At 43.1% G+C, this 25052-nt stretch overlaps 1 protein-coding gene across 3 annotated transcripts in view; it reads left to right on the top strand.

Moving 5' to 3' along the window:
* Positions 1-7102: 7102 nt before the first annotated feature.
* The window catches only part of MOB1B (MOB kinase activator 1B), an 84025-nt gene continuing 66075 nt past the window's right edge, over positions 7103-25052 (top strand). Inside the window, exons 1-2 of one of the 3 annotated variants that reach the window (XM_054554035.1) lie at positions 7205-7455; positions 10155-10285. In XM_054554035.1, coding sequence (XP_054410010.1) covers positions 10176-10285 — 110 coding nt within the window. In that variant the 5' untranslated portion in view covers positions 7205-7455; positions 10155-10175. Of the gene's footprint in view, positions 7456-10154; positions 10286-25052 lie in introns of all 3 variants that reach the window. The other 2 variants (XM_009240058.4, XM_054554037.1) reach the window with 2 other exon arrangements.

Consider the following 25052-nt stretch of genomic DNA (forward strand, 5'->3'; position numbering starts at 1 on the left):
TTGATTACCTTGGTTTTCCACTCTGTGGATGCTTTCTGGTTACTTTGATGCCATAGAAACCTCAAAAATAGTAACATTTGGGAAGGGCTGGAATACTTATCCTGAGGAAAAACAAATGGTTTGACTATTGGGAACCAAACTCCTGTTGGTGTAGGACAGGGGAATTATGTTGTATAACGTAGTATCTCATGTCTCCAGCTATAAGAGGATTGTGGTCTGCTCAGGTTGCTATGGTTGTGACTATGACAACTCTGGAAAACACGGGAGAGATGCCAAGAAGAGGGCGTGGTAATGGCCATGGGCACAAGAGAACAAATGTCCAAGAGTAGGGACTGCATAGGGTCCTTGGATGCCAGTGGTTGTCCTTGGATTCCAGTGGCAGGGAGTCAAAACCCTATTCGAAGATCTGACTTCTACATTCTGTTATTTACATAGAAGCAAACCCTGAACTGCTAATAATTGATTCCTTTCATTCACCCATTCTGCTTTTTGTTATTTTGAGGAAGGAAATGAAGTAGAGGGAAGCAGCATAAGTACCTAGGGTACTAACCAAAGGGCTGCAGCTCTTGAGAACAGGCACCATTTAATTAAGCCAACTGTGAATTTGTGTGGGTGAAAGTAACAGCTGCTGATACTTAGGATATTTTTAAGTTGCACCCAGTTGGGATACTCTCTATGTCTATATATGGTCCTTCATGCTAAAGGACCTCGTGGAGATGGGTGGGCTAAAAACACAGACTCTTTGAAACTACATCGTCATCTTTTCATCTCTGTCAGCACATCAGCAGCCTGCTCTCTGGGAAACTTCAGCAAGGTTAAATGTTAAACCATTCATATGACCTACTCAGCAGTAACTCCTCCATCCCCCTACATTGTTGCTAGGCTTTTCTGAGATTCAAGGAGAGACTTATTTGTTTAGTTCCAATATACTTTCAAGCTGCCTAGTTACCATGTCTTGTGCACAGCGTGCACTCCAGGCAAACAAACTTTTTCAGAGCACAGCAGATTGGAGCAACAAACAAGCCTAGCAAATTGAGCCCCCTGAGCCCATGTGCTATCTGAAGCAAACCAAAACACAGCTGGCGGAGTTAATTTTAGACTTTCCAACCTTGGTAGTGTCCTATCAATTTGGGAAAAGCTGTTTTGAACAGGCTTGAAAAGGACCTTTCCTCCTTCTCCCCATGGCAGCTTACTGCTATATGGTTTGAGTTTATTGGGAAAAACAATTAATTGCGGGCAATGGTAAACTTGATGTACCAAGAAATTCAATTCAACATTTATTGAGCAAGTACAAGGCCCATGCAAGAAATTTTTTATTTTATTTTGAGACAGGTTCTCACCCTGTCATCCAGGCTGTAGTGCAGTGACTGGATCGCGGCTCACTGCCACCTGGAACTTCTGAACTCAGGCACTCCTTCTGCCTTGGCTTCTCAAGTAGTTGGGAATACAGGTGCATGCCCAGCATTTTTTTTTCATGTGGAGATAGGGTTGCCCTATATTGCCCAGGCTGCTCATAAGATCCTCCTGCCTTGGCCTCCTAAAATGCTGGGATGCGTGAGCCACTGTACCTGGCCAATGAATCTTTCATAATTTTTGTCCTATGGACTAAGATCCTCAAAATTATACACAAAGTAGTACTTTCTAAAAAGTTTTGAAAGACTGGCTTTTTGAAAACAAAAATCAATTTTTATGTTGTGGTGCTTCAGAACACCAAAAGGGAGTTGGCATGATGATCAGGAAAGTTGTTTTATCAAATTATGCTGTTTATAAATGTAACCAGAATTTAAATACAATACAAGGAGTATATACATGCTATTCACTTCTGAATAGACAAGATCCAATTCTCTGACCACCAAAATAGGTAAGATCCCTTTAATATATACTCATATACAGGCCAGGCGCAGTGGCTCACACCTGTAATCCCAACACTTTGGGAGGCTGAGGCAGGCAGATCACTTGAGGTCAGGAGTTCAAGACCAGCTTGGGTAACATGGTGAAACTCCGTCTCTACTAAAAAATACAAAAATTAACCAGGTGTGGTGGTGCATGCCTGTAATCCCAGCTACTCGGGAGGCTGAGGCAGGAGAATCACTTGAACCCGGAGGTGGAGGTTGCAGTGAGCCGAGATCGTGCCACTGCACTCCAGCCTGGGTGAGAGTGAGTGAGACTCTGCTTGAAAAAATAGAAAAGACTTCATATACAACATGGCCCTTTCTTTCATGACACTTACACATTTTCTAATTTTGCTTTTATTTGATTACTTGTATTTCCCAATGACCTATAGGATTCAGATGGTAAAGACTAGGGCCTTTTTTTTTTTTTTTTTTTTTAAACTCTCAGAGGCCCATAGTAGACACTCAATGAATTCTTGTTGAGTAGATAAATGGTTATAACCCAAAATCTAGCCATCCTATTGCATAAACCTCATATTCAAAAGAGTAACGAGCTTGAAGGGAAGAGGACTGGGTTAGGTTTGTGGTCAATAGAACATTCCTTCTTCCATTTTAAACATTAAATAATAAGCTCTGTGTTTGTTTTTTGTTGTTGTTTTTGTTTGTTTGTTTGAGATGGAGTTTCACTCTTATTGCCCAGGCTGGAGTGCAATGACATGATCTCGGTTCACCACAACCTCCGCCTCCTGGGTTCAAGCGATTCTCCTGCCTCACCCTCCTGAGTAGCTGGGATTACAGTCATGCACCACCACACCTGGCTGATTTTTTTGTATTTTTAGTAGAGACGGCGTTTCTCCATGTTGGTCAGGCTAGTCTCGAACTCCCAACCTTAGGTGATCCGCCCGCCTCGGCATCCCAAAGTGCTGGGATTACAGGCATGAGCCACTGCGCTCGGCAGGCTCTGTGTTTTGATGCTTTGTGGGTTTTAGCAATAAATAAATGCACTGAAAGACATCAAGCTTCATCAGTCTTTCATGTCTCCATTCCTTTCTTTTTTCTTTTTTCTTTTTTTTTTTTTTTTTTGAGACTGAGTCTCGCTCTGTTGCCCAGGCTGGAGTGCAGTGGCGCAATCTTGGCTCACTTCTTCCTCCGTCTCTCAGGATCAAGTGATTCTCCCGAATCAGCCTCCCGAGTAGCTGGGATTACAGGCACCTGCCACCACGCAGGGCTAATTTTTGTATTTTCAGTAGATATGGGGTTTTGCCATGTTGGCTAGGCTGGTCTCAAACTCCTGACCTCAGGTGATCTGCCTGCCTCAGCCTCCCAAAGTGCTGGGATTATAGGCATGAGCCACTGTGCCCGGGCCCTCCATTCTTTTTGTTTTTCTTTTCTTTCTTTCTTTTTTTTTTTTGAGACAGGGTCTCACTGTGTCACCCAGGCTGGAGTGCATTGGCGTGACCTCGGCTCACTGCAACCTCTGCCTCCCGGGTTCAAGCGATTCTTGTGCCTCAACCTCCTGAATAGTTGGGATTACAGGGCGTGCCACCATGCCTGGCTACTTTTGTACTTTAGTAGAGATGGGGTTTTACCATGTTGGCCAGGCTGGTCTCCAACTCCTCACCTCAAGAGATCCGCTGGCCTCTGCCTCCTAAAGTGCTGGGATTACAAGTGTGTGCCACCACGCCTGGCCCATTCTTTTCTATTATGTCAAATTAATCTGTCCTTGAGAAGCACTTAAAATTGTACATTGGCTAGTCTTTAATGAAGCAAGAAATAGAATTAAAATCTAAGGAGCACTGATAAGGGTCAGGTTGAATTGCTAGCTTTGTTAAGTGCGATTGTGTAGCATGCCAAAATACACTTAGAATATATTTATTCTTTTTAAAAATTTTTTCATAGAGATGGGGGGTTTTACTATGTTGACTAGGCTGTTCTGAAACTCCTGGTTTCAAGTAATCCTCCGATCTCAGCCTCCCAAAGTGCTGGGATTACAGGTGTGAGCCATGGCATCAGGCCTCAAATGAACATATATATTTCCCTCTTTTTTAAAAAAATTTTACTTTAAGTTCTGGGATACATGTGCAGAAAGTGCAGGTTTGTTACACAGGTATACATGTGCCATGGTGGTTTGCTGTACCTATCAACCCCCATGGTGGTTTGCTGCACCTATCAACCTGTCATCCAGGTTTTAAGCCCCACATGCCTTAGATGTTTGTCCTAATGCTTTCCTTCCCCTTGCCTCCCACCCCCCAACAGACCCTGGTGTGTGATGTTCCCCTCCCTGCGTCCATGTGTTCTCATTGTTCAACTCCCACTTGTGAGTGAGAACATGCGGTGTTTGCTTTCTGTTCCTGTGTTAGTTTGCTGAGAATTATGCTTTCCAGCTTCATCCATGTCCCTGCAAAGGACATGAACTAATTCTTTTTTATGGTTGCATAGTATTCCATGGTGTATATGTGCCACATTTTCTTTATCCAGTCTCTCGTTGATGGGCATTTGGGTTGGTTCCAAGTCTTCGCTATTGTAAATAGTGCTGCAATAAACATACATGTGCATGTGTCTTTATTCAAATGAATATTTAAAGAGCATATGCCCACTCATGTTCTGTTCTATTCTGTACATGTTATAGTATAATTTCAATTCTTTTGAAAAGTTGGATAGAACAGAAATTTTAATAATCTTGCTTCATAAACAAAAGGTTATTAGATTTTGGTCAGAAGAGATGATAATTATAAATATCTATTTGAATATAACCTCCCTTTGATTCTGAAATTCCCAATGTTTTTGATAGGCTGAATAATTTTATATGACAGACATCATTTGATTTAAAGTCTAACCTGGAATCATACTGTATATTATTAACCTGACACCTCCCTCACATTTAGGACCAGTATATTTACGTTTTATTGGATGTTAATTCCAGGCAACTCTCCTAGTGGTATGTTAAACAAATACTCAGAAGGTATTTTTGCAGATTCTTTCCTCTGCCAGTTTTCCCCTATTCAGTGTCACAGGGTACATCTAAATTATGTCAGACCAAAACTAAGGCTACCTAAGCCAAATCAAGGAGCAGTTTGGAAATGTGTGCCAGTCATTTGAAGGATGCCTCTGGCAGGAGAGAACTTTAGAACTGGAAGATATTTTAGAGATCATGTAATGATACAAGGCTCTCATTTTAAATGGGCTAAAACTGAGGCTATGACAGGTCAACTCACTCTTTCCAAAGATAATCAGTAACCTGGTAATGCAAGTCTTACTTTCAGAAGACCCTTACAAGAATTATACAGGGCTGGGCATGGTGGCTCACGCCTGTAATTCCAGCACATTGGGAGGCCAAGGCAGGCAGATCACGAGGTCAGGAGTTTGAGACCATCCTGGCCAACATAGTAAAATGCCGTCTCTACTAAAAATCCAAAAATTAGCCAGGTGTGGTGGCACACACCTGTAATCCCAGCTACTCAGGAGGCCGAGGCAGGAGAATTGCTTGAACCCAGGAGGCAGAGGTTGCAGTGAGCTGAGATTGTGCCACTGGACTCCAGCCTGGGTGACAGAGTGAGACTCCGTCTCAAAAAAAAAAAAAAAAAAAAGAATTATACAGTAAGTCAGTACCATATCAATATTTGGAGCACAGGGTTTTATATCATAAATCTATTATATTCATTAAGATAAATCCTCCTCTTTCTTCTTTTTGGGGAATCTTTTAAAATATTTTTAATTTAATTTAAAGTTCCAGGATACATGTGCAGGACGTGCAGGTTTGTTACATAGGTAAACGTGTGTGCCATGGTGGCTTGCTGAACCTATCAACCTATCACCTAGGTATTAAGCTCTGCATGCATTAGCTATTTATCCTGATTTGGTAATCTTTTGAGCCTGTAAGTTTTCTCATTCCAGTAACCTCTGCTGTTCCTGAGATAGTGCAAGATTCTAGTATTTTCTTCTATTAAAAAATTTTTTTTTTTGAGACAGAGTCTAACTCTGTCACCCAGGCTGGAGTGCAGTGGCACGATCTTGGCTCACTGCCACCTCTGCTTCCTGGGTTGGAGCAATTCTCCTGCCTCAGCCTCCCGAGTAGCTGGGATTACAAGTGTGTGCTACCATACCCGGCTAATTTTTATATTTTTAGTAGAGACGGGGTTTGGCCATGGTCTTGAACTTTGGCTGGTCTTGAACTCCTGACCTCAGGTGATCCACCCACCTCGGTCTCCCAGAGTGCTGGGATTACAGGCATGAGCCACTGCGCCCAGCCTAAAAAGTTTTTTTTTTTTTTTTTTTACCACTTTACCAACGTGCCAAATAATAGTGCATAAATGCAGTATAATACATTTCATATCTGTACCTACTTCAAAGTGTATTCTGCCCTTTGGGATAAGCCAAAGGTGAGCTAATACCTGCGCATGATTTGTTTTGCTCAGATTCTCTTTGAAAACTTGTAGATTTGATGGGTATTGTGAGTAAAGAAGACGGACATCTCTTCGGTACCCATATTTCTCTCCTAAATTGGTAATGCTGTGGTGACATATTCAAAGTATGTGAAAGATTCTTAAACAGAATATAAAGGCTTGCCTTGGGCCCCATAACCCTGTGAGAATAAAAGTCCCTTTGTAAGTGGGTCTGAATAGCTTCTAGCTTCTAGGATGTTCTGTGCATTAGAATGCTTACAAGCTTTGGCCCCCTAAGTGGTTACACCGATGACTACCCTATCATGCTGGGTTCCGTGGTGAACTGAGCTCAGCTCTCCTCCTCGGCTCACTCACTTTTCCCAGCTGCTGACAGCCTAGCTTGCCTGTTCAGGTAGTGACGGACCCTGACCTTCCCCTAGTTCAGGCTTTAAAAATTTTACCATAAAATGACAGAGACCTTGAAAACCCATTTGGTCCTTTTCCTCCAAGCCATTCCAACCTGATGAAACTCCCTCCTGTTTTTAAGCGCTAGCAGAGAAAGATGCCATCACCTTTCACCGCCCTTGGCCGGGCACTCACTGTGGGCCTAACTCCGGTGGTAATTCCATCCCTCACTGCGGGACCCTGACATCCCCGAGCTGAAGCCCACTTCCTCCCTGACCTCCGGAGCCCAGCTGAGCGGCTCCGAAAGCTCTGCCACGACCCCTAACCGGGTGGACAGTGGGGCCGGGCAGCCCGGGCGCACACGCTGGGCGTGGTCCCCGGCGCGGAGAAGACCAGAAGGTGAGAGACCCCAGGCCGCAGCCGGAGGGGCGGGGTGGGCTTGCACCGCTATCGCGAGAGCTCGTGAGGTGGGGGCGGTGGGGAGCCGGGGAGGGGCTCGCGGAGAGCCTGCAGCCCTGCCCCGCCTCCCTTTCCTTCCCCTCTCCTGGAGTGATTCAAGACTAGCGCTACCCACTTCCGCCCCCTCCGCCTGCCATTGGAACTAGCTGAGCCGAACTAGTTGCGGCCACAGAGCAGCCGGCTCTTCGCACCTCCTCCTCCGCCTCCCTGTCTCCTGTTCCATTCGCCTTTCTTCTTCTTTCCTGGCCCACGCCGCTCCGAGGCCTCGCGACCGCCGAGCCTGAAGCCTGCCCCGCGGCCAACATGAGCTTCTTGTTGTGAGTAGCCAGGCCCCGCACACGCCGGCTTTGTTCGGTGGACCTGAGCCCCCGCCCGCCGCCCGTCGCCCGCCCTCGTCCCGACCCTCCTGGCCCCGCGCTCCCGGGGCCCGGCGTCACCACCAAGCGGGGCCCCGGGACTGCGCGGAGCGCTCGGACTACCTAACCGCCGCCTCCCCATAGGGCTTCGAGTACTCGTGGGCTCCTCCAGCCCTGAGGAGGTTCTTTCCCCCCGGCACACCCCGGGGCCAGCGCCTGGATTCCTTCATCACCCCCGTCTCTGCCTTCGCTCGCATTCCCGGGCTTGTTTGCGCGCTTCTTGTGGGTATCTCCCACTCTCCTGCACAACCCGTATCCAACCGGTGCCCGGTTGAATGGCTCCGTCGCGGCTGCCCATTGCTCTTTTCTGGGTCGCAAGCACAGAAAATAAGACTGTCGTACTTTCCCCTGTCATCCCAGGACCCTTTTAACTTCCTCTCTCGTCTTAGGGCTGGGAAGTTGGGATGACAAGTTCGGTAGATGTAACGCTGAAACAAGGCTACTTGCGGGTCGGGATCCCTTGGACACAGACTGGGGTCCCCGGGAAAGGGGTCTGGAGCCGCCCCCTTGCTTCCTAGAGGCGCCCTTCCTTCCAGAGTACTTCCCTGAAGAAGACGAGTTTTATCTTTTTGGACAACCAGCAAATAGGTTTTGGATAGTGTGCCCTGCCTAGGTTGATTAGGTCCACTGGGGAGTTGTTTTGAAAGTCATTTGTAAATGCCAACTTTGGCGTCATGTTTAGTGCTGGTCATTATTTCACTTACTTATCGTTTGTTGCAGACGAGTGGGGGCAACGTGGAGAGGGAAGGGCAGAAGGATGGGATGGCCAGATGTGGATATGGAGGCAGTAGATAAGCCTCAGGTCCTCTGAAAACAGGGGTTACACCCTGAGGAATAACTCCTTTGAAGGCTTCGTTGTGATGCACTCATTCCATGTTTAGTCTGTGTTTAGAAAACCAATAAAAAACTTAGAGGTTGAAACTCACCCATATACTGTTTTACTGTTGTGGAGAAATTAGCATTTAAAGATTATTTTCTTAAGATTTCTCTTCTTTCCTTGCCTAATAATTTTTAGTCATTGACGTCTGAATACTGAGAATTTAATTCACACTTATTTTCACATGCCCACGTCTAGAATTTTTTTTTTTAGGGTGTTTAAGCAAAACTGAACAAGGCTGACCTAGGGGCAGACTTGCTATTTCCAATATGCATAGGGGACCTGGCTTGTGTCAACTTGCCTGAAACCTTTAAACTGAAAGGGATTTCTTAGGCTCCTCCTAGAAGTTGATTCTGAGTTCGTCAGATTGACTTAGGGCTAGATAACAGGACTGGGTGATTTTATAAGAAAGTCCTTGTTTCTTATTTTAGTTCTTCTTCTTTTTCTTTTTTGAGACGGAGTCTCCGCTCTGTCACCAGGCTGGAGTGTGTAGTGGCGTGATCTCGGCTCACTGCAACCTCTGCCTCCCAGGTTCAAGCGATTCTTCTGCCTCAGCCTCCTGAGTAGCTGGGACTACAGGCCCGCGCTACCACGCCTGGCTAATTTTTGTATTTTTAATAGAGATGGGGGTTTCACCATGTTGGCCAGGCTGGTCTCAAACTCCTGATTTCAAGTGATCTGCCTGCCTTGATCTCCCAAAGTGCTGGGATTACAGACGGGAGCCACCGCGCCTGGGCAGTTTCTTGGTTTAGTTCTAATCACCATATTCAAGCATCTCAGCTTGAAGCTTCTCATCTTGAACTTAATTTTACATTGCTAATGTTTGATTTTTTTCAGGAATTTAGAAGCTGTATTCAAAATAGCACTGTAGATGATGTCCATGACTACTGCTGATGGGCTTGTGTCTAGTAAACTAAATTGGTTAAAGCAAGGCCGGTCGCGGTGGCTCACGCCTGTAATCCCAGCACTTTGGGAGGCCAAGACGGGCAGATCACCAGGTCAGGAGTTCGAGATCAGCCTGGCCAATATGGTGAAACCCCGTCTCTACTAAAAATACAAAAATTAGCTGGGCGAGGTGGCACGCACCTGTAGTCCCAGCTACTTGGGAGGCTGAGACAGGAGTATCACTTGAACCCGGGAGGTAGAGATTGAAGTGAGACGAGATCACACCACTGCACTCCAGCCTGGGCGACAGAGTGAGACTCTGTCTCAAAAAAAAAAAAAAAAAAGGGTTAAAGCAGTGAAGAGCCATATTTGGCTGAAACTAGGGGATGGAGAAGTTGCTGATGCTATTTTTTGAATACAAATACAGTAGTGTCCTATTTTTACATGGCTCAGTAGTTAATAGATTCAGAATTGTGGTGGATTAGTTCATTTCTTCTGAAGGTTAGTAACTACAAAAGAAATCTTGCTGTAACTAATGTATATAGAACTTTAGAGCATTTGCACTATTTGGGGCACAATTTTTCAGTTAGGTTATATCTATCTAGCAGTTGATATATTCTCAACATATTTAGCCCATGTGCTTGACAATCAGAAAAGTTAATTCAACATTTTCAATTTTGGTCTTTGTCTACCATCAATTAAAAATCCAAAGTGAACACCACATGGAAATGATTATTATTGGAAGTGAAAGAACAAAGCTTTGGTTATTTCATCCATTTGTTATTTGGTATAACTGTCTGAATACTGTTTCTTTTTTTTTTTTTTTTTTTGGAGACAGGATCTCACTCTGTCGACCAGGATGGAGTGCAGTGACATGACCACAGCAGCTAACTGTAGCTTTGACTTCCCAGGCTCAGGTGATCCTTTCATCTCAAACCTCCTCCCCGTTACAAGTAGCTGGTACTACAGGTATGCTCCACTATGCATAGCTAATTTTTTTTTTTTTTTCCGGTAGAGTCAGGCTTTTGCCATGTTGCCCAGGCTGGTCTCCTGGGCTCAAAGAATCCACTCATCTTTGCCTTCCAAGATGCTGAGATTACAGGTGTGAGCCATCGCACCTGGCTATCTGAATACTATTTCTGTACCAACAGATGAGCAGAGAAGGAAAGCATTACAGCTTAGGAGTTAAACACAAATATTTTCCTCCCGTTCTTGGAAGCTTACTGGGAACCCTACGATCAGTGGATGGAGCAGAGGAAATAAGGGCAATACAAGATGGGGCTGCAAAGGTGGTGACTCATGACTCTTGAGGGCTCTAAGATAGAAGGAAAGAATTACTACTGATTTTTAAAAGATGCATTGTGGGCCGGGCACAGTGGCTCCTGCTTGTAATTCCAACACTTTGGGAGGCTGAGGTGAGCGGATCACTTGAGCTCAGAGTTCCACACCAACCTGGACAACATGGCGAAACTCTCTTTCTACCCCCCAAAATACAAAAATTAGCCGAGTGTGGTGGTGTGAGCCTGTAGTCCCAGCTGCTCTGGGGGCTGAGGTGGAAGGGTCATCTGAGCCTGAGGAAATTGAAGACGTCAAGGCTGTAGTGAGACGTAATCACGCCACTGCACTCCAGCCTGGCTGATAGAGAGTGAGACTCTGTCTTAAAAAAAAAAAGGCCGGTCGTGGGGCGTGGTGTCTCAGGCCTGTAATCCCAGCACTTTGGGAGGCCGAGGTGGGTGGATCACTTGAGGTCAGGAGTTTGAGACCAGCCTGATCAAGAAATGAAACCCCATGTCTACTAAAAATAAAAAAATTAGCTGGGCATGGTGGCGGATGCCTATAATCCCAGTTACATGGGAGACTGAGTAGGAGAATCACTTGAATCTGGGAGACAGAGGTTGCAGTGGGCCAAGATTGTGCCACTGCACTCCAGCCTGGACGACAGAGTGAGACCATCTCAAAAAAAGAAAAAAAATCACTGTGCCTGGCACTGATGTAGATGTTGGGCACCATTTGTGACAAAAGAGAAAAAAAATCCCTGCATTGGTGGGGCTTATGTTCTGGTAAGTGTCCGTAAATACTGAACATCAATAAATCATGTAGTATGGCAGAAGGTTGTAAGTGCTATGGAACAAAGGAGAGCAGGGTATAGAGATTTTTGGATAGGGAGTTGAGACAGATGAGGATAATCCGCAGAGTGGGTTCCCAGATCATCTGCAGGAATGATACCTTTGTGTAGCTTTTGTATAAATGCTCAGGATAAATTTGCACTGCATATGTGGGTTTGGCTGGGACAGAGCTTTGGTTGTGCCACAAGTTGGCCTCTGTGTATCTTCAGATTAAGCTAAACTCTCATGGTAGATACGGAAACTTCACAGGGACCTCATTTAATATTGTGGACTCAAATCTTTTAAACACATCCTTAGCACCTGCTGTGTGCCAGGCGTAGAGGAAGATAAGAGATTCCAGAGATGGTGGATGGTATATCGTCATCTATGATAGATGCAATACAATCATAGGGGCCCAAAGTATGTGTAGCAGTTTGTTCTACTTAGGCTTTAGGAAAGTTTCATGAAAGAAGTGGATGATAATTAATGGAAGGTGAACAAGAGCTCTCTAAGAAGACAAGGGGAAATGGGAGATTACAGTTAGAGGAAGCATATTTGAGTCAAGAAATTACCTGTGAATTGTTCACTTCCACATTTGTGCAAGAGGCCATAGAATTTTGGAGCTAGCAGGGGTCTATTAGTAACATGGCCTACTTACTTCTTTTTGCTAAAGAGGCAAAATCACCCACTGCAGGTTGGTGGCCTAATTATTGGCCTGGGGACAATTGGAACTCAGGTCTCCTGATGTAGGGGTTTTTCTTTCCTGACATTTTATGCATATAAAAGGCAGGGAAATTGAGGATAAAAGTGAGTTCTAAGTAATCATTCAAAAAGTATATTTCATGTTCTCTAAGTTTCTAGCATTTTTAAGTTATGGGTCTCTCTTGACTAATGGAATTCTGAAAAAAAAAAATTTGACTTGGAAAAGACCAAAGTGTAATTTCCTAATGTAAGGCTACTTATTTGGAACGGAGTTAAAACAAGTACATTTAATTTAACTTTTTCTTGTTAAGAGACAGGGTCACCGAGGACGGTGGAGACTGACGGGGTGGAACCTTGAGCCCAGGAGTTTGAGAACAGCCTGGGTAACATGGCAGAACCCCCATCTCTACCAAAAACATTAGCCAGGTGTGGTGGCGCTCAGCTGTTTAGGAGGCTGAAGTGGGTGGATTGCTTGAACCCAGGAGGCAGAAATTGCAGTGAGCCAAGATGGCACCACTGCACTCCAGCCTGGGTGACAGAGTGAGACTCTGTCTTAAAAAATAATTTAAAAAGAGACTGGGTGTTACTGTGTTGCCCCGGCTGGCCTCAAACTCCTAGGCTCAAGCAGTCCTCCCACCTCAACCTCCAGAGTAGCTGGGATTATAGGTGCATGCTACCATGCCTGGCTACAGTTAACTTATAAATGAAAGTCTGTAGGAAAGGTGATTTGGGAATGAATGACTAAACCATGTCTATTTCTTCGTTCTTTCTTTTTTTTTTTTTTTGAGAGGGAGTCTCGCTCTTTCGTCCAGGCTGGAGTCCGGTGGCACGATCTCGGCTCACTGCAACCTCCACCTGCCGGGTTCACGCCATTCTCCTGCCTCAGCCTCCTGAGTAGCTGAGACTACAGGCACCCACCACCATGCCTGGCTACTTTTTTTTTTTGTATTTTTAGTAGAGACGGGGTTTCACTGTGTTAGCCAGGATGGTTTCGATCTCCTGACCTTGTGATCCGCCCGCCTTGGCCTCCCAAAGTGCTGGGATTACAGGCATGAGCCACCGCGCCCGGCCCTCTTTTTTTTTTTTTTTTTTTTTTTAATGTCAACAATGAAAGCTGAACTAGGTCTGTTTCTGTACAGGAAGAAACAGATGGATTGGGAAAGGAAGGAAGAAAGGAAGGAAATACTTACTGAGCACTGTGCTACATACCTTCCATTTGTCATTCTTAAGATTAGCAATTTAGGCCGGGCACGGTGGCTCATGCCTGTAATTGCAGCAGTTTGGGAGGCTGAGGCGGGTGGATCACGAGGTCAGGAGTTTGAGACCAGCCTGGCCAACATGGTGAAACCCTGTCTTTACTAAAAATACAAAAAAATTAGCCACACATGGTGGTGCGTGACTGTAGTCCCAGCTACTCTGGAGGCTGAGGCAGTGGAATTGCATGAACCTGTGAGGTGGACGTTGCAGTGAGCCGAGATCATGCCACTGCACTCCAGCTTGGGCAACACAGTGAGACTTCGTCTTAAAAAAAAAAAAAGATTAGCAATTTAGCAGCACTTTGGGAGGCTGAGGCGGGTGGATCATGAGGTCAGGAGTTCAAGACCAGCCTGGCCAACGTGGTGAAACCGCATCTCTACTAAAAATAGGAAAAATAGCTGGGCGTAGTGGCGGTCGCCTGTAATCCCAGCTACTTGGGAGGCTGAGGCAGGAGAATCGTTTGAACCTGGGAGGCGGAGGTTGCAGTGAACCGAGATTGTGCCATTGCATTCTAGTCTGGGCGACAGAACGAGACTCCATCTCAAAAAAAAAAAAAAAAAAATTAGCAATTTAGGAAAAGAGACTCATGATAGTGCTATGTTTTTATGTGTCTGTCTCTGTTTCTCTCTAGACTCATGATGGTGCTATGTTTATATGTGTCTATCTCTGTTTCTCTCTAGACTCATGATAGTGCTATGTTTATATGTATCTATCTCTGTCTCCCTCTCTCTCTCTGTCCCTCACTTCCCCCCAAACCCCCAAAGCCAGCATCTTGTTTTCAGGCAAATGATTTAACTGATTTTAATGCTTCAGCAGCCTCACCTTTAAAAAAAGTTAATAATTTAAAAGAATAATCAAATAGGCCAGGCGTGGTAGCTCATGCCTGTAATCCCAGCACGTTGGGAGGCTGAGGCAGAAGGATGGCTTGAGCCAATTTGAATTACAGTGAGCTATGCTTGCGCCAATACACTCTAGCCTGGGCAACTGAGCAAGACCCTGCCTCTAAAAAGAAAACATAAAAAAAAATAACAATAATAGTTCAACGAGTGTCTACTATGTGCCAGGGACAAAGTGTTTTAAATAGTTCAGTAATTAGCAGGAGTCCTGTTTTACACATAAGGAAACTAGCACAGAGAGGTTACATAATTTTATCAAAATCATGTAGCCAGTAAATAGTGTAGCTGGAATTTGAGTCCTGGAAGTCTAGGTCCAGAGATCCTGTCTTATACTTCTTTTTTTTTTTTTTGAGACGGAGTCTTGCTCTGTCACCCAGGCTGGAGTGCAGTGGCTCAATCTTGGCTCACTGCAACCTCCACCTCGTGGGTTCAAGCAATTCTCCCTGCCTCGGCCTCCTGAGTAGCTGGGATTACAGGCGCCCTTCACCATTACAGGTGCCCTTCACCATGCCTGGCTAATGTTTATATATTTAGTAGAGACGGGATTTTCACCATGTTGGCCAGGCTGGTCTCAAACGCCTGACCTCAGGTGTTCCGCCCACCTTGGCCTCCCAAAGTGCTGGGATTACAGGTATATGAGCCACCACACCCGGCCTTTTTTTTTTTTTGGAGACAAAGTCTCACTCTGTCACCCAGACTGCAGTGTAGCGGCGCTATCTCGGCTCACTGCAAACTCTGCCTCCCAGGTTCAAGTGACTCTCCTGCCTCAGCCTGCTGAGTAGCTGGGACTACAGGCGTGTACCACCACGCCCAGCTAATTTTTGTATGTTTAGTAGAAATTGGGTTTTGCCATGTTGGCCAGGCTGGTCTTGAACTGCTGGCCTCAAGCAATCTGCCTGCCTTGGCCTCCCAAAGGGCTGGGATTATAGGTGCTAGCCATTGCGCCCAGCTGATCCTGCCTTATACTATCATCTATAATTAACAAAATTATATCTATATATATAGATATATATACACACACACACACGGATGTATATACATATATACACACATACATATATGTATATATGTGTGTATATCTCTATTTTTTTTTCTTAAAGGTGCTATTCAAGTGGGCCTTGTTATTAAGGGAAGTCGTATGTTACCAGGTGCTATTGTCTCATGCTGCTGGGACTCTTTTCTAAGATTCACCGAGAATACACTAGTAGAAGATAAAATAGTAACTTTTAAATTCATGTAATATTTAAATATTTTTAACCTTTATCTTTAGTGTAAAAATAATATACATGTTGGAGAAGTCACAAAATAATGTTAGGAAAAGGAAGAAAATAAAAATAACTCATAATCACACCTTCAGAGACAACTGTTGTTTGTATTTAGGGATAAAGTTCTGAATCTTTTGTTTTTTTTTTTTTTGAGACAGTTGAGACAGTGCCTCGCTCTGTCACCCAGGTTGGAGTGCAGTGGCGTGATCTCAGCTCACTGCAACCTCCGCCTCCTGGGTTCAGCGATTATCCTGCCTCAGCCTCCAGAATAGCTGAGACTATAGGCGCCCGCCACCACTCCCGGCTAATTTTGTACTTTCAGTATGGATGGGGTTTCACCATATTGGCCAGGCTGGTCTCGAATGTGATCCGCCCGCCTTGGCCTCCCAAAGTGCTGGGATTACAGGCATGAGCCACCGCGCCCTGCTAACTTCTGAATCTTTTTTATTGCATTTTTGTATGTATTTAAAAATATACAAATGGATTTCCACTGTGCATAGACCAGGTTATTTACTTGTAAATTTTTTTTTTGCCAGAGAATAGATTTCTGCAACATCATTTTGAATGGCTGATGACCAAGTATTATCTTACAGTTTTTTATCTGACTACAAAAAAGGATATCAGATATTATATCCTTATAATATATTCTCCACTGTAAGGTTATTTTATTTTTTTCTGTTATTAAATATATAGAATTTAATATTAAAAAGGATAACATCTTACATATATGTCATATATTATATCCTTATATATAATATATGTTATCCTTTTTAATATGTTGTATTTTTGAGGGAATGTGGGGAGTGGAAGTAAATATGGTCGTCTTTTCAGAAAGAACTGTAGTTTTGGGAGTTGCAGTACTGACTGGCTTTAGTTTACTTTTATCATCTGTTTGGAGATAGCTTTTTTTTCCTTCATATACTAGAGTGCAAAGTAATTGCCATTTGGTTACTTTTACCATTATTGATTTCTTTCTCTAAGTGTAGTTGCAGTTTTTGTACTTTCGGAGTTTCTGATATATGAAAGTACATGTCTAATACATGTAGCACTTCCTTAAACTGTGTATTTGATTAGGAGATATTGAGGCAAAATAGTTACATGTTACTTGAAAAATATGAAACAGTTCTACCTGTTAGGAATGTCAAACTGAGTCCTGTAGAAAACTTTAACTCTCCTTTTCTTCCTACGTTTCCATTTTTGTTTTATATTAACCAACTTAAGGCCACCTTTTTTTTTTTTTTTTTATTTGAGACAGGGTCTCATTCTGTCTCCCAGGCTGGAGTGCAAAGGCACTGTCTTGACTCACTGCAACCTCCGCCTCCTGGGTTCAAGTGATTCTCCAGCCTCAACCTCCCGAGTAGCTGGGACTACAGGCGCCTACCACCATGCTGAGCTAATTTTTGTATTTTTAGTAGAGACAGGGTTTCACCATGTAGGCCAGGCTGGTCTTGAACTCCTGGCCTCAAGTGATCTACCTACCTTAGCCTCCCAAAGTGCTGGGATTACAGGCGTGAGCCACTGTGCCCAGCCTTAGGTCCATCTTTTACAACACATTTAATTAAGTATAAGTGTAGCTGTGAAATACATTCATTTACAGAAGTGATTTTTAAATTTAATTTTTTTTTTTTTTTTTTTGAGATGGAGTCTCACTCTGTCTCCCAGGCTGGAGTGCAGTGGTGCGATCTCGGTTCACTGCATTCTCTACCTCCTGGGTTCAAGTAATTCACCTGCTTCAACCTCCCAAGTAGCTGGGTTTACAGGTGCCCGCCACCACACCTGGCTAATTTTTGTATTCTTAGTAGAGATGGGGTTTCACCATGTTGACCAGGCTGGTCTCAACTTTGTCTTTAGGTGATCCACCGGCTTCAGCCTCCTAAAGTGCTGGGATTACAGGTGTGAGCCACCACGCCCGGCCTTAAATTTAATTTTGAAACATTTTTCAACTTCCAGGAAAGTTGCAAAGAACAGTGCAAAGAACTTCCATGTATGTCTTATCCAGAAACCCCATTGAGTTTCATCTGTTGCTTTAACAATGTCATCTTCGGCAAAAGGATCCAGTCACGAGTCATATATCGCATCCACTTATATGTCTGTAGTATTTTTCTTTTTTCTTTTCTTCTCACAGAGTCTTGCTCTGTTGCTGAGGCTGGAGTGCAGTGGCCCAATCTCGACTCACTGCAGCCTCGACTTCCTGGGCTTGAGGGATCTTCCCATCTCAGCCTCCTGAGCAGCTGGAACTACAAGCATGTTCTACCACACCCAGCTAATCATTTTTTTGTGGAGATAGGGTTTCACCGTATTGCCCAGGCAGGTCTTGAACTTCTGGGCTCGAGCAATTTGCCCGGCCTTGGCCTCCCAAAGTGCTGGGATTACAGGTGTGAGGCACTGGGCCCAGCCTGTGTTTTTCAAACTGAAATAGTTTGTCAGTCTTTCCTTGACTTTTATGACCTTTACATTTTTGAGGATTACAGGCCATTTTGTAGAACATTCCTCGCTTTGGGTTTCTCTGATGTTTCCTTGTGCATTTGAGTTACGCATTTGAGGCAGGAATATCACAGAAGCCATGTATGTTTTTGTTTTCTTATGTACGTTTGTATGTGTATATATGTATGTATGTATATATGTATGTATGTATCTACGTATTTTTTGGGATAGTCTCACTCTGTTGCCCAGGCTGGAATGCTGTGGTGTGACCGTGGCTCACTGTAGCCTCTACCTCCCAGGCTCAAGCAGTCCTCCAACCTCAGCCTCCCAAGTAGCAGGGACCACAGGCGTGTGTCGCCACACCCTGCTAATTTTTAAATTTTTAGTAGAGACAGCCCATGTTGCCAGGGCTGGTCTCAAAATCCTGGGCTCAAGCAATCTTCCTGCCTTGGCCTCCCAAAGTGCTGGGATCACTGTGCCCAGGTGATGTGCATTTTTCTTACTGCATCTTATCAGATGCATATAGTGTCTATTTGTCCATTATTGGTGGTGTTAACTTTGATCCTTTGATTAATGTGTTTGCCAGGATTCTCCACTGTAAGGTTATTATTATTTTTTGTTATTAGTATTTTATGGGGAGATATTTTGGTAGTATGTAGCTCTCCCATTCCTCATTCTGTTTTCACCCACTAGTTTTACTGTTCATTGATATTTCTTGTCTAAATTGTTACTATGATGATTGCCAGAGTGCTAATTCTGTCATTGCTTCTAAATTTATTAGTTGGCAATTTTACTGTAAGGAGGAATTTACTCTTTTTTTTTTTTTTAATACCAATGTGTGCTGTGATCTGCATGTTTGTATCCCTGTAAAATTCATATGTTGAAAGTGATCACCAAGGTGATGGTATTAGAAGATAGAGCCTTTGGGTGGTGGTGAGATCTTGAGGGTAGAGCCCTCAATAATGGTATTAGTGCCCTGATAAAGACACCTGAGGGAACATGTTAGCCTCTTTGCCCTTCTACCATGTGAGGACACATAGGAGGCGCCATTTATGAGGGCTTCACCAGACATCAAATCTGCTGGTGACTTGATCTTGAACTACACAGCCTCTTTAACTGTGAGCAATAAATTTCTGTTGTTTATAAATTATGCAGTCTGAGGTACTTTGTTATAACAGCCTAAAGTGACTAAGGCAGTGTGGATATAAGGATTCCCATGTTCTTTAGTGAGTTGGCTTCTGTGTCTCTGACTTGTTCCCATCCTCATTTGAGCACTTCCTTACTTCCTGGCACAACAAAATATTTTTTTATCTTACACTTTTTCTGCCCCAGTCCAGGAAATAGACATTTATCTGAGGATGTTGGTTCTGCTCAGTGGAGAACAGTATTTAGAAACCAAAATCTAGGTGTAGGTATGCTGATTACAGATGTGTTGCTGCTCCCAGGCACTCTCATTGGACAGTACTAAAAAATACATTCATTTATATCCATATATTTTTAGCTATATCTATCTGTGTATATTAAATGAGTTCACATCACTACCTTCAGTTGCAAGTCAGTGGCACAGGGTTCATTCTAGCCTTCTCCTTTCCTCTGTTTTTCTTTGTTGTCAGTAAGAAACCTGACTTTTGGCGTTCTCAGGTAGTTGTTTGCTCTGTCCCTGTACTACAGCTGTTCTCTTGACCCTGTCTGGCCACCCTTTCTGGCCTGGGCCCAAGCTGTTGTACAGTCGCCGTTATTGCCCCACCTCCTCTCCTTGGGGCTGTGTGGGCCCCTCCTGTAGCATATAAAGGATGAAAGCAGTCTGAGATTCAGTTGTGTGTGGTACATGTGTGACAGTAATGTATTTTTTTCCTATGAATCCTATGTTTAGGATCAATACTTCAGAAATGTTGGGAGGATTAGCGATACTGAATGTAGAAGACTTAGCTCAATCAATTGGACTTATGTGCAACAGTGATACTTAGGTTATTATCTTAATGATGATTACTAGCAGCTGTTATTTTTTATAAACCACTTATGATTATTTAAATTGTAGCCAATTTCTATCGGTTTGTTATGGTATGTGTTAGTGCTATTTTGATATTCTGTGGTTAGAACTTAAAAGCAGGAGTTTGAAGGTAAACAAGCATTATTTGGGTAATAGTGTCACCGGTGGAGGGTGTCCAGGTTCTTGACATCTTGAACAAATAATTGGACAAAACGCACAGACAAAACAAGGAAGGAATGATGGGATTTATTGAAAATGAAAGTACACTTCACAGTGTGGGAGCAGGCTGGAGCATAGGGGCTCAAGAGCCCCGTTACAGAATTTTGAGGAGTTTAAATACCTTCTAGAGGATTCCATTAGTTACTTCGAGTATGCCTTATGTAAGGGAGGTTAAATACTTTCTAGAGGATTCCATTAGTTACTTCAGGTACGCCCTATGTAAATGGAGAGAACGAAGTAAAGTTACAGTCATTTACTTGGCCTATGCCCCATGGAGAGGATATTTCCTGTCATAGCTGAAGTGTGAATCGGCCTTATGTTCCCTGCCTTCAGACCCTATTTTCCTACCTCATCTGCCCCCGAGAGATGTGATCCCGAGAAATCTTTATGGGAGGCGGAGGGACCGTTGGTCTTTTTTTTTTTTCTGTGGCTTGTTTCATGCTGGCTTGAGGCATAGTGCCTACCTATTGGGGATCGTGGAAGTGTCTCCCTGCTCTGTCTAGTGGAGGCAGGGTAGCTCCTTGATGGCCAGGGGTGGTGTCTTCACCTGGAACTGGCTGGAACCTTTGTTGCATGATCATCTTAAGTTTGATGGTCTCTAGGTGAGAGGAAATGAATTTGATTAAAATATTTAATGGGGACTTCAGAGGGTGGGTACCTATGCTGTCAGGAATGTTTGTTGCAGAGTTTGCAGGAGATAAAACAAAACCTGGTCTATTCTAGAACCTATGTGTTTCCTTAAAGCCTTAGCACGCACGACTCCATTTTAGTTTGGTTTGGTCTGTTGGGGCCTAGTGCATGAGATTAGTCCAAAACAATGGCCTCCCAGAATTTTGTTTAAAAAATTCCCCCTTTTTGGTCAGGTTCTCACTTAGGTGAGAGTGTGACCAAAATTTAGGGCCTTGGTATCACTCTCAGTTACCATTATTTTGGGTTTCTGGTCTCAGCACGTCATTCATAGGTTATAGTGTCCTCATGGTCACACATTTCTTTCAACTCGTCATTTCAGTTGAAAAGAGACCGTATGACATTCTGGAGATGGCAGCATGCAAGCATTTAAAACCTTTGAGAGAATACAGTGCACTAGAGACTATTATTATGACTATTTGGGAGGGTAATACCAAGAGTTCCTTACCCAAGGTCCCCGTAAAACAAACCTCCTAAAATTAAATAGAACAAAGAATGAGCTAAAGATTTTACTCACTTGCCTAAGCAATTTCTTTGTTAATCCCCTGCCACTGAATATCTTTTTTTTTTTTTGAGACAGAGTCTTGCTATCTTGCCCAGGCTAGAGTGCAATGGCATGATCTTAGCTCACTGCAACCTCTGCCTCCCAGGTTCAAGCAATTCTCCTCCCTCAGGCTCCCAAGTAGCTGGGATTACAGGCATGTGCCACCATGCCCAGTTAAGTTTTTGTATTTTTAGTAGAGACGGGGTTTCACCATGTTGGCCAGCCTGGTCTCGAACTCCTGACCTCAGGTAATCCACCCACCTCGACCTCTCAAACTGCTGGGATTACAGGCATGAGCCACTGCGCCTGGCCTACCACTGAATTTCTATAATCTTCATTGGATGTATTTCTCTATAGGCCACAAGTGGCAGCAGCTGTTCACATACTTCTCTGTTCAGCCAATTCCATTATAACTTTCACAAGAGAATTTAAAGTCTGTCGTGTAACTGTAGCTTTTACAGTAGAATTTGCTATAGAGTGTATTATGAGGGATACATTTCTAACACTACTTCTTTTACTTTAAACCTTGGAAAAAGGACCTAACAAATGATGCCCTTTTAGAACAGTGAAGGCCTTCTGGCAGTGTTCTTTTTAACCCATGATATGGGTTAAGAGTAGTGAACCAGTGTTTTGTTTTTGACTGATTATGAGGCAACGTATGTACCATTAAGGTTTCTTACCTACATTGGGTCTTCATCTTTTATCTATGGAAGTATAAGGCTGGCTGCAAACTCCTTCAAAAATAAAAGTATACCCCATTAGTGCACATAACAGACCCCTTTTCCATTATAAGCAAGAAAAACATTCAAAGATAAGAGTTTCATGATAGTAGAAGTTTTAATCTCTGAACTTGGGGAAAAACTGTTCACATCAAGGATGTCATCTTTTTCTTGGGAGAAATTTCCTTGGTTAGCTTTACCTCAAGGGTTCAAATGGATGCACAGTTCCAAAAGTATGGAGGGAGCCCTCTCAGTTGTGAGATTATGAACCCAAAGTTCAAGGTCCCGAAGTTTTGTTGTAGTGTGGATGGGAAGGACAGTCTTTCTCTGATGTTCTCAGAAGATCCAAACCATAAAAAACTTTCTTTACCTGCTAAAAATACACTGTAGTATAATAATCTACTGTTTTAGCATCAGCCCTCTTACATGGGAAAGCTTTTATACAACCAGAAAACATGCATTGAAAATAACACTTTAATGAGATCCCTTTATAAAATGTTTAAATGGCCCACCAGGTGACCAAATGTATCTGAAGCTTCAATTATTTTCCCAGGAATGTGGGATCAAGCATTGATGATAAACTATCTTAAACAGTTTCAGTATCAGTTGGTTTAAAATGAAAATTGGACAAAGTATTTTCTTGATATTTAATTTTTTTTGGTTTTACTTGGGTTAGTAGCTTTATACAAGGAAATTTGGTTATTTCTGTGGTTTACAATAACTTAATAACCAAATTTAGACATTGGGATTTTAGAAATCCCATACAATTTTGGAACATACATTATTCACAAAAATATATTCTAAAGAAGATTGAACATAATTTTGGCAATCCTGTCTACCTAAACATGTCAGATAATCCTGTTTACCTTTTTTCTAGATGTTTTCAGGGGCCCTCTGATCCATCCACAAAGCCAGGCATTAGAAAAGACAATTTTGAAACTGAAGTTTGATTTTGGAATTCCAGATTCCTGTAAATTATTTATTTTGCCAAAATGATGACTCAGAAATTTTAAAGAAGTAAAAACCTTTTATAACCTTTTACCAAAAAAACCCCACATTCTACTGTTCTTACACACATTGTATGTAAGACTATTTCTTTTTTTGTTGTTGTTTTGAGATGGAGTCTTGCTCGGTTGCCCAGGCTGGAGTGTAGTGGCACTATCTTGGCTCACTGCAACCTCTGCCTCCCGGGTTCAAGTGATTCTCCTCCCTCAGCCTCCCAAGTAGCCAGGACTACAGGCGCGCACCACCATGCCAGGCTAATTTTTGTAGTTTTAGTAGAGATGGGGTTTCCTCATGTTGGCCAGGCTGGTCTGGAACTCCTAACCTCAGGTGATCAGCCTGCCTCGGCCTCCCACAGTGTTGGGATTACAGGCGTGAGCCACTGCACCCAGCTGTAAAACTGTTTCTGGTAGTCTTAATTGCATGTTATAATGGCAACTCTTAGCAATTTTAATTTTAATGTAAAACCTGGTGAGTTATGTTCAATAAGGTTTGATGTATAGTCATAACTCCACATGTCCCCAGGCCTTACCTAGCTGGAAAGCAGGCAAGTTAAACAATTTTCAAAAGCCAAAGAAGCAGCTTATGACCCTAAAGCAAATATTTGAACATAATTTAATTACATATTATGTTATGCATAATTATGCATAACATAATATGTAACCACATATTTACATTTTGAAGACATATTTTACCAATTATCTTTATCCTTATTTCCCCAAAATTACTCAAGTCACATGAACTAAATAAAAGACATTACGCTTTTCACTTTTCTGACAAAATATTTGATTTAAGCTCCTCTTCCTCTTCCTCTTCTTCTCCTTCTCCTTTTCCTCCTCCTTCTCATTCTCCTTCTCCTTCTCCTTCTCCTTCGACAGTCTCACTCTCCACTCACTGCACCTCTGCCTCCTGGGTTCATGCGATCTCCTGCCTCAGCCTCCCAAGTAGCTGGGATTACAGGCGTGCCCCGCCATGCCCGGCTAATTTTTGTATTTTTAGTAGAGATGGGGTTTTACCAAGTTGGCCAGGCTGGTCTCGTACTCCTGACCTCAGGTGATCTGCCTGCCTCGGCCTCCCAAAGTGCTAGGATTACAGACATGAGCCACTGCACCCAGCTTATTATTATAGCAATTAATTTAAAACTTTACAGAGGAGATAAACAGTGACTTTTACTTTATATTTAACTAGTTTGCACAGAGAAAGAAGCCAGAGATAGACTGGTAAGAAATTCTTACCCTTTTGCTGGCATACCAGTTTTCTGGGTCCCCTCTCTCTGAGTGGTCCTAGTGACCCTGCTTGACTGTATGCAGACAAACACATTGCCATGAATTAAGAATACTCACAAATAGTTTACAGATTTTTGGGGGAAATTAGGCAGAGAAAGAGAAGTATGATTCAAATTCTGTTTACAAGAATATACTCAACACAGTTAAAGTATCAGGAAGCCTAAAATCCAAAAAGTTAGCTTAAGGATGAAAAGCTGGTGTGCTCCATTAATTCCTACTGATAAAGGTAGTTTAGAAATTCCAGATAAATGGAACAAATGATGACTTGCTAGAAATGCATCAGAAACAAAATAACCATTCGCGGAACCAAATAAAAGCCTTCCACTAGGAACTAAAAAATATTATGTTTTTTTATATATATGCATACACAAGCAAAGCCAGAGGAGAATAAACAGCAAATGAATGAAAACTAGAAGCAAAAACAAACAAACAAACAGGAAACCAACCCTAAATTTTCCTATTTAATTTACCCTGGAGGCCTCAGTGTTACCTAGGGCCCCAGAAAACTCACATAATGAATATTTTATTCCTGATACACAATTTAATATCCTTTAGTTTACCAATACTATTATACATTCTATGCAGTCAAGAAATCCACTTTAGGCACATGACCAGTAAGTACTCTAGTGCCAGCACTATC

This window comes from Pongo abelii, chromosome 3 (genome assembly GCF_028885655.2).
Source record: "Pongo abelii isolate AG06213 chromosome 3, NHGRI_mPonAbe1-v2.0_pri, whole genome shotgun sequence".
Lineage (NCBI taxonomy): Eukaryota > Metazoa > Chordata > Mammalia > Primates > Hominidae > Pongo > Pongo abelii.